The sequence below is a fragment of the Cyclopterus lumpus genome, chromosome 5, assembly GCF_009769545.1.
Source record: "Cyclopterus lumpus isolate fCycLum1 chromosome 5, fCycLum1.pri, whole genome shotgun sequence".
Lineage (NCBI taxonomy): Eukaryota > Metazoa > Chordata > Actinopteri > Perciformes > Cyclopteridae > Cyclopterus > Cyclopterus lumpus.
In genome coordinates this window covers 12,417,820-12,426,787 of record NC_046970.1, presented here as the reverse complement: position 1 = coordinate 12,426,787, position 8,968 = coordinate 12,417,820, and the positions used below count along the sequence as shown (strand labels likewise).

Genomic DNA, 8,968 nt, shown 5'->3' with positions numbered 1-8,968 from the left:
TATGCTGTTTTCTTGTGCACATTACTTTTTCTCTTTTGTATTCACTCGAATTTCCGTTCCAAACTTTGTGTCGTCTGTCCTCATATTGTGTCGGGCCTGTTTGTATAAAGCCTTTCAGAGTGGAGAGTTGAACCAAACAATGATTTCATATAGTCCTGAACCAAAATATTCATACTGATGCTGCATCAGTGTTGATGCTCAAAGAGTGTTTGAGCTCATGTCACAGTGCATCCAAATACTTTAATTTATGCAGACATCAAACGCTGTAGATATGTAGATAATAGAAATAATGGTTTTACAAACGACTGCTCACTAGACCATGGAAGTGCCATTAAAGACGATTCTTACAGCCTTTAGTGAGACAGCCTCAATGAATTTAGGAGAGATCCCAAATTCAGCAAAAACAACTTTTAGCTAAGCCTTAATTGTTTTCTCTAGATGAACTGCCTGACCTCTTATAGGATTGACACTAAGTTGTATATACTGCAGAAATGGCAATGTGCTTGTTTGAATGTCATCGAGTTAGTCGTCACGTCAGTCGAGTTCGCTGTAGGGTTGCGTGGAGCTTTTCTTCCCGCTCTTCAACCAACCATGTTTGAGTCCAGTGATAAACACAGTGTGAAGACATCTTTCTTAAGGCTCGCAGTATGATGATTCTGTTTTTAGCTTTTTTTTCACTTCAATTTTTTGCTGTGTGTTTCTATTGTTTATTTCCGCAACCAAAGATGTTGTAGCCACCCATCTTTTAGCTCTCTGTCACAGTGAAACTGCTCTCATTTGTAGACCTGATCATGTGTTGTGTGTAGCTGGATGAAATGCCCTCTTTCTGCTTCCGACAGATTCAGAAAGGAAAATATCACAATAATTGGTGGTGACGTGTACACATTATTACACATTCAGACCAGTTTAAGATTTTGTGGGAACTTTTTGCCACTACTCTATCATATAGTAAAGTACATGTAAATGATCTGGTTTTGTTGATACAAGTTAATTATGCTGAGTTTTCCTCGGCATACGCAATGGAATGTTGGTGCGTATGTAAACAGACTCATTATGAACTTTATTGGCCTCTGCAGACACCCAGCAGATCTCCAGCGCTTTTACGGTGGTGACACTAGAGCTAATTTTGTAAATAGTCTTGTTTTCCCCAATTTCTTTGTGTGTTTTATTTTTGTAATGATTTATAGCCTGTCCAGATAACACAGTGACTTGCAAGGTTTTCAGATTCAGTGCCCCATGAAGGAAATGTCATGGATGTTGTTTATATGTTCAGTGAAATGATATTCCATGTATTAGCCATTGCTTTAATACAAAAACATTAATACATTTTGAAACTATGAAATGACCACTTGTTACAATGACGTGTTTATTTATTTTATTTTTTATTTTTTCAAACTTGTCAGCAGAGATAACATTACAGTCATGACGCTCAATTAGCATCATGAAAATGATAAAACCTCAAATTAAACTTAAACTGTAGAAATACTGAGATCAATGGTGTGCTCTACAAACAATATAAAAAAATACAAAAATCTCGTTGCACTTATTATTTTTAGTTCACACCAATTTGAAAATGCTCTTTTTTGTTATGTAGATTTGATGGCTTATTTCATAGCTTCAAAATGTTTTGCTGCTAAAACAGGATTTCCAAACAGGTGGTTTGCTGTTGCCCATTCTGAATTTTCTAAATGCCCCTTTTTTATTAGTATCCCTAATTTGTTTGATTTTCAGTCATAACTTCATGATTTTGATTCTGTTTTACTAATGAGCAGTTAACATTGTATTTTACATGATTAAACCCCATAATTGTTGTCTTATGATGACACTTTTTAATACAAAATAATAAAAACTTGTTGCTCCACACAGTATGAACCATGTTCGCGTGAATGAATCCCAGACGTTTTGAAAATCTGATGGGCTCATCTTGCTCCCTTCTTGTGAACAGTTTTCTTATTTATACAATAACTCATTTTGTACAGTTTTGTTAAGAGGAAATAGGTTTTGATATTTGGTTATTCTGCAAGGCCACTTGGCTACTTTTGTCTTCCTGTGCCAGAGTTGCTAAATTGCCTAACTTGTGTTTTTTTATTTTTATTGATTGAGATAAGATTTTCCTTCTTTCTTGGTTTTCTCTTTTGAATATGTCATTTTCCCTTTTTTTTTAAAATAAAAATCTTGTTTCAGTGATGCAGTGAACTGTGTTTTGATTTATGACAACAGTTCGAGTGGATGGGATGTATTATTGACATCATCTGGGTCATTACCTCCTGTTGTTGCTTCAGCTGTATTGATAGTTACTGTGCTGGCATGTGTCATCATAACTCTGAGGGCATGTGTATCTGCTTTTGCTGCTCAATAGGTCAAAGCTGACTGTCCATTTTCTAAATCCACGTTTTGTTACGGATAGTAGGCGACTGAAGTCTAAAGGTGTATATTCCTCTCAAAATGTTGGGAAAATACTACAAACTCGTCCGCACATTTTAAATTTTGGATGGATTAAAAGTGTCAAAGATGGGGCTGTGAAGATGCTTATTTAAATTTAAAATATATAAGTATGGGGGCTGTATTGACAAAATTTAAATGCAAAGTGAAATTTTATCAATAATAGTATACATATCACAGCATTTAAAAAATAAAATAAAAAATACAATGTTATACAATTATGAATTATATAACAATGTTTTACCTCGATGGACTGGCGGCCTGTCCAGGGTGTCCCCTGCCTTCGCCCTATGTCAGCTGGGATAGGCTCCAGTTAACTCCAGCTTTAATTGAAAAGCTGCTCCTGCAATGATCAGCTTGGAAGTGGAGATGCACCATGAAAACTGAAAGTGTCCAAAGATTCCTGCTCTTGTCCTTCTGTTTAACACATGAAGACAGTAGATATAAATGCATGTTTTTTGTATATAAAATAGAGCCGAATATTTTATAGAAACAAGTAAAAGTGCATTAAAAAGCAACATGCAATGTTTGTGACTTCCAGGTCTTCTCAAGCTGATCTTTTGAATCATTATTAGTGAATAGGTTAATATCAATAGGTTTAAGATATGTGACCCTTGCATCAAACGTGATTACTACATGTTAATCCATATTGCATTAAGGCAAAACATTGAACGTGATGTGAGATTTTTCCGTTAGCAGTCATGAAGTGCATTTGTTTAATCTACACTGTGATGTTTTTGAACTTCTAAGTTTTCATGTTTGAGAGTTAATCTTCTGGTACAAAACATGTAGCGACAGGTGTGTATGTTTTGTGTCCTGGCCTTTTCCATTCTGCAGCATAGGTAAAACTTCTACTACACTTTGCTGAGCATAAAAAAATGATAGTTCGATTAAAGGTCTCGATGTAGTATCTGGCTGAAACCTCTCCTGTGTGACAACAGTGGGCGAAGCGAAAACACAGATGGCTCCATCTAGAGCCAATATTTGGTTTGTCCGCTCTGGGCCACTGTAGAAACAGAAGACCTCCACCGCAAATAAACAGCATATTCTAAACACAATGTATGATTCTTATGTTCAGGTAATCATTAAAAAAATTAAAAACACTTAATCGTATTATTTTACCATTAGATCCCCCTAAATGCTACACACTGTACCTTTTTAAGTTTTAATGATCAGGCATTTGAAATTGAATCCAAAATCTTTTGAAAGCATATGTCTATTTGTACATCAACACAATTTTTACTTTAAAACTTTACACAGAAAATTGCAGTGTAAGATTCATAATGCCGAATCAAATTTCCACTTTTGTGTTTTTTAAATTGTCTACCACTACACAAGCCACGATGATGGCGTGTGTCTGTCATGGTTTTGTTTATACTTTATCTGTTTGCACTTGGGTGTACAAATAGTGATTAATTCAGATAAGGTTGAAAATTAGCTGTCCTGATACTTTATGCAGAAAAAGACTGTAAACTGTCTGGAATCTGACTAACAAGTTGTTGTTTTTTCGCCAAATAAATATTTGTACTCAAACATGATATTATTTAGCTATTTTGTGTAGCTCTCCCTGCCACATCGAGGGGGGAGGAGTGGGGGAGGCAGTTGATGGCGGGGTAGACATCACCAAGGCTACGGAAAAAGGCTAAAAATGTCTAACTTTACAGTAATTTAGAGTTGGTAATTGTGGTCACATGGATATGCAGTGATTTACCTGTGTGCAGAGATAATATTTGGACATTTTAATGTTACTAAATACACAGGCCAACGCAGAGGCACAGGCCCACGTTGTTAATTTGTGGTTGGGGACAACCTCATCCTCATCCTGAAACATTGACAGGATATCAGTGGAAATAATAAGGTTGAGTTTGAGTGTTTCTGTGCACGTTACCAATACTTAATCAATTTTAAAGCTTGATATAAGCAGTTGATGTTGGCAAGTCACCTTGAAATATTTTAAATATATTTTAAATTATACTTCTGAGGAAAACAATAACATTTTCCCGACTACATATCTTCATACGTTATTGCGATACACACATTTTCCTTTCTCCTAATAAATAAGCCACCAAAATGTCCTGGATATATATATATGTATGTACATATATGTGTGTATATATATATATATATATATATATATATATATATATATATATATATATATATATATATATGTTATATATGAATATATGTATGTATATACATACAGAGGGAATTATAGATCTGTAATATATATATAATCATACTTAATAATAATTACCACCATTCATCATCTTACATATTACCAGACACAGTACTTTTCATGTGTCACTTTTATTTTAATATTGCCAGAATCAAATGGACACAGCCCATTGTTCTTACAAAGAAATAGCAATGCAATGTGTTTTGGTCACTATACAGGTAGAACATTTATAATATGTTCTGATCATCAACCTACATTAAATTATGTTCTATCACATCCCAAAGGCCACATTACAGTTACAAATGAAATTGCAACTGATGTAACTAAAGTATGTTGTTAAAGTATATATGATGCTACACACACACACACACACACACGCACACCACACACAGACATTTTCCCTTTGTGGTCGCATCTTTGCTTTGAAAGTCTAAATTAAAATCCTTCAGGTTTCACTCAAACAGTGTTTCGCACAACAACAAGAACATTTACTCAAATATCATAAACACATACAGTACATCTTCAAAGTATCTATGATAATGTGCATTAAAAGCAAGTATAAAAACAAACTGCATCTACTGTACATAGCTTAGCATAGTTATTTAAACAAACCAAAAAGTGCAGATTTGTTGAAGCTTCTGTTTTCGGCTCACTGATGAATAAACACACAAACTGATCCACTGTTTTCGATGTGCTGTCCACGCATGCGCCTCATGTCTGTTTAAGCACACGCTGTTGGATGGTATGGTCACAGGAGACCACAGAGCAATTCTAAACCACAGGAATAACCAGAGCACAGTGATTAAAGTGAGGTATCAGGCAGGTGGCAGGGCAAAGATACAAAAGCAGCAGGATTGCATGGACATGATTACAGAAGGGAAAACAACTTTTAAATAGTGATTCATGAAAAAATGTTGTTCATGAGGCTAAAAACTCCAAGTTGTATACATACTGGGGGGAAATCAGGAGAGAAATGCTTTACTCGCGGCCCCCTCCCACAATCTGTAGCAGGAAGCTGAACAGGTAGATGATGTCCAGGTAGAGGCTGAGGGTGGCAAAAACATATTCCTCTGGACTTATACTGTAGCGCTTGTTTCCTAACAACAACTGGGTGTCGAATGCTAGGAACTGTGGTGGAAAGAGAGTCAGATGGGAAAAACAAGGAGAGTAGATCAATAATAGTAAAAAGAAAAACTTCAGATGGACAATAATGAGGTTGATTCTCACCAGGGTAAAGACGATGGCTCCCAGCACAGCATAAATGGCATGTAACCAGGGAACCTTTGGTGCATAACAAAGTATTACAAAACACTGTTAAGAAGGACAGCAGGATGCTAATTTAGGAAAAACAGAGCTGTGCTTTGCAAGCTTATCTGTAAGGCTAATCCCTACTTGTTAACGCACACACAGATACAGCCAGCAGGGCCTGCGGCATTAACCAGCAACTGGTGTTTAACTCATCACAAATCACAGTTATGTCAGACTTCCTCTAGAGAGGTGTGTGTGTGTGAACTCACATATCCAAAAGGGACGACAATGGAGAAGGTGAAAGCACAGAGAAGCATGACCATGCACAGAGAAAACAGGACTCCCTGACAGGATGTGACATCAATCTGCAGCAGGCGTGAGAGACAAACGGATAATTCAATTCAACTCAATTCAATTCAATTCAGTTTATTTTGTATACTCCAAAATCACAAATTACAAATTTGCCTCAGAGAGCTTTACAATCTGTACACATACGACATCCCTGTCCCAGGACCTCACATCGGATCAGGAAAAACTCCCAAAAAATAATAATGGTTTTGTTTAGCTTGTTTGATTGTCGACAGCAGTTTGAAGTATAGTTGAAGCAGTTTCTTCTCACCCTGCTCTGGAAGCTGAAGATGGTGACAGAAAGACACACTAGAGCTGTGATTCCGAGACACAGCACCACTGATTTGGTATTGTAAAAGCTGAAGGAAGAGAAGGAGTCTTTTACTCTGGAAAGCCTCGGATGAGTTGAACTCAACCCACAAAAACACACGCCTACATCAACAATATATATTTACCTTGACACAAACCCCATCATGAAGGCCATGCTCAAAGTCTGAGGGAAAAAGTTAAGATTATTACCACAGTTATGTTGAGTGTGTGAGTAAATAAGAACATATTGCATTCTGTTTTCATGATGAGGAATACTCACAAATAGAACTAACAAAATGATATTCCAAGGAAACTGCCTCCTGTTCACGTACACAAAAAAAGAAAAAACTTTACCACTTAACCGTCAGCGCTTTAACGAATATTTGGGTTGTCAGTTATATTGCAAAGAAATGTTACCTCAGCTCTCCACAGCAGGACAGTGCGATGTAAGTGGCAAAGAAAACCAGACTGTCAGAAAAAGGGAAGATGATGATGATGAAGCTTAGTAAATAAAGTCATAGAGAAGACTGTGATGTGAGTTGTGATGTGTTTTCACTTACTAAGACGTCATGTACAAGCTTGGATGAGTCTGGATAAAAAATCTCACGGGTGCACTGTAAAGCCAAAACAATTAATGGATTAAATTCATATATTAATCAAAGTGGCAAAAACTAAAACCTTTGAGTTACCGAAAAAGTTGTTACCAAAATGAGAAGAGAGCAACAATTGCCACTGTCACTAACAGCTGAACTATGAGAATGGCGTAGACCTGCAGGAAGACATATTTAGTATCGGAGCAATGGAAAAGTAACTATAGTACGGGTTCTATAGTAATACTGGTGTCACACGTTTACCTTCCTGATGAAGGTCCGCCTGATGTTCTTGTCGTCCCATACAAACTGGGCCTCCATCTCCTCATAGCCTGAAGAAAGAGGCAAGGAGGAGACATTGGAGGAATTGAGAAGTAATCACATATGGTGTCTTAAAATGATACTGCAGCATTAGTCAGACAATATTAACATGCTATGCAGAAGGCATGTTTGACTTCTACTAACATGATTTTTGCAATAGATGATGTCAAGTCACAACTTTTAAACTTGAACAAGTGCAATATTATTGTTATTAATAATCAAGATTACAAATGGAAATTAAACAATACATGTAATTATAATAAAAGACGAATACTTGGACTCAAACAAGCATATAGTGTATGTAGTAAGTAACAGAAGTAGGTAAAGAGTTTAGTTTTTACCTGCAGTCGCCTCCCGATAGCTGGGGGGCTCATTATCCTCACCCACCTGCTGGCATCGAAATACCGTTTGTAGGGTCATTACAATTTTTAATCAGATGCATAAAAAGCACAACAGTCATTGCATTCACTGTGCAGTTAAACATAAATGTGTGTACTCTAACACACACAAACCAGCACACTGCTAACTTTGCTTTCACCTATTCTTTAATTGTGCTGAAGTCTATACCACATTCCATTTTACTGTTAATGCTTCCAGGAGACAATTTTCCATAACGGATTTGTCCACAAAACAGCCTCCATGTTTAAATTGGTTCAAAGGATTAGGATGGATGTGGTGGGCCATTGGTTTTCGTAGCCAGCATTGATAACACTATTGTGTAAGTATTGAGCCCGAATTAACCAATGCTCTTTATATGAGCTCTTTCACACACATTACGTCGTTATTTGGTTTATTCTTTATTTTGAGCCTGGCTGTGATGTTGCCATTAAAATAAATAACTATACTATAATCATAATCATATCTCCACTATCCTGACTCAAAGCTATGACTTTATAATGTGTGCCTCTCTATGTGCTAATTTTTGGTCACATGATTATCGATTGCACCTAAAAAACTAACTTAGAAAATTCCATTGAAATGTTATTCTTCTTTCTAAACAATTACGATATATATATATATATATATATATATATATATATATATATATATATATATATATATATATATAAAGCTGTAGTCTATCTGTAAGTCCAGCAAGTTTAAAAACATACCTTTCCCTTCTTCATGATTTTCCCTGTTACACCTTTGAGTTGCTGAAAAAAGTAAAATATTAGTCTTGTTTTTAAAAATCCCAAATATGGAAGAAATCTCAGCGTCTCTTGTTTAATGGGGTTTGTGTGGTCCAAAACTCTGCGAACTGCGACCATAAAAGGTTGTTTGTAGATTAGTTGTTGCTCTGAATTTGTCTCCAGTGTGCGGATTACACTGGAGCTTTATAGGCCTCCATGTGGTTAATCTCTCTCTAACCCTGATCCCATGCCAGCCCTATCCTCCGACTATTGAGGTCGCTCTAGAAAAGTCCAGGTAGTCCCAAAACATTGAGATGAAGCCAGACTGTACCACTGCTGTTGCTAAACAGGGATGTAGTGTATGTATCCCATTGCTGGCACAAACCTTTTCAACAGTGTAC

At 36.4% G+C, this 8,968-nt stretch overlaps 1 protein-coding gene across 1 annotated transcript; it reads right to left on the bottom strand.

The window, feature by feature from the left end:
* Nucleotides 1-5,599: 5,599 nt before the first annotated feature.
* Nucleotides 5,600-8,564, bottom strand: faim2b (Fas apoptotic inhibitory molecule 2b). Its single transcript, XM_034533316.1, has 12 exons — nt 8,550-8,564; nt 7,779-7,827; nt 7,381-7,448; nt 7,231-7,295; nt 7,087-7,140; nt 6,944-6,994; nt 6,807-6,846; nt 6,673-6,710; nt 6,489-6,576; nt 6,139-6,234; nt 5,849-5,902; nt 5,600-5,749 (listed from the first exon to the last, which is right to left on the bottom strand). Exons 1-12 carry the CDS (start codon nt 8,562-8,564, stop codon nt 5,600-5,602), a joined length of 768 nt encoding a protein of 255 aa, XP_034389207.1.
* Nucleotides 8,565-8,968: the final 404 nt, after the last annotated feature.

Excerpts from the sequence above, each read along its gene's own strand:
- faim2b (XM_034533316.1), bottom strand. Across the intron at positions 7,141-7,230 it reads GTTGCTCTCTTCTCATTTTG|TGCACCCGTGAGATTTTTTA; the intron begins GTAACAACTTTT and ends TTGGCTTTACAG. Across the intron at positions 6,235-6,488 it reads TCTTCAGCTTCCAGAGCAGG|ATTGATGTCACATCCTGTCA; the intron begins GTGAGAAGAAAC and ends CGCCTGCTGCAG.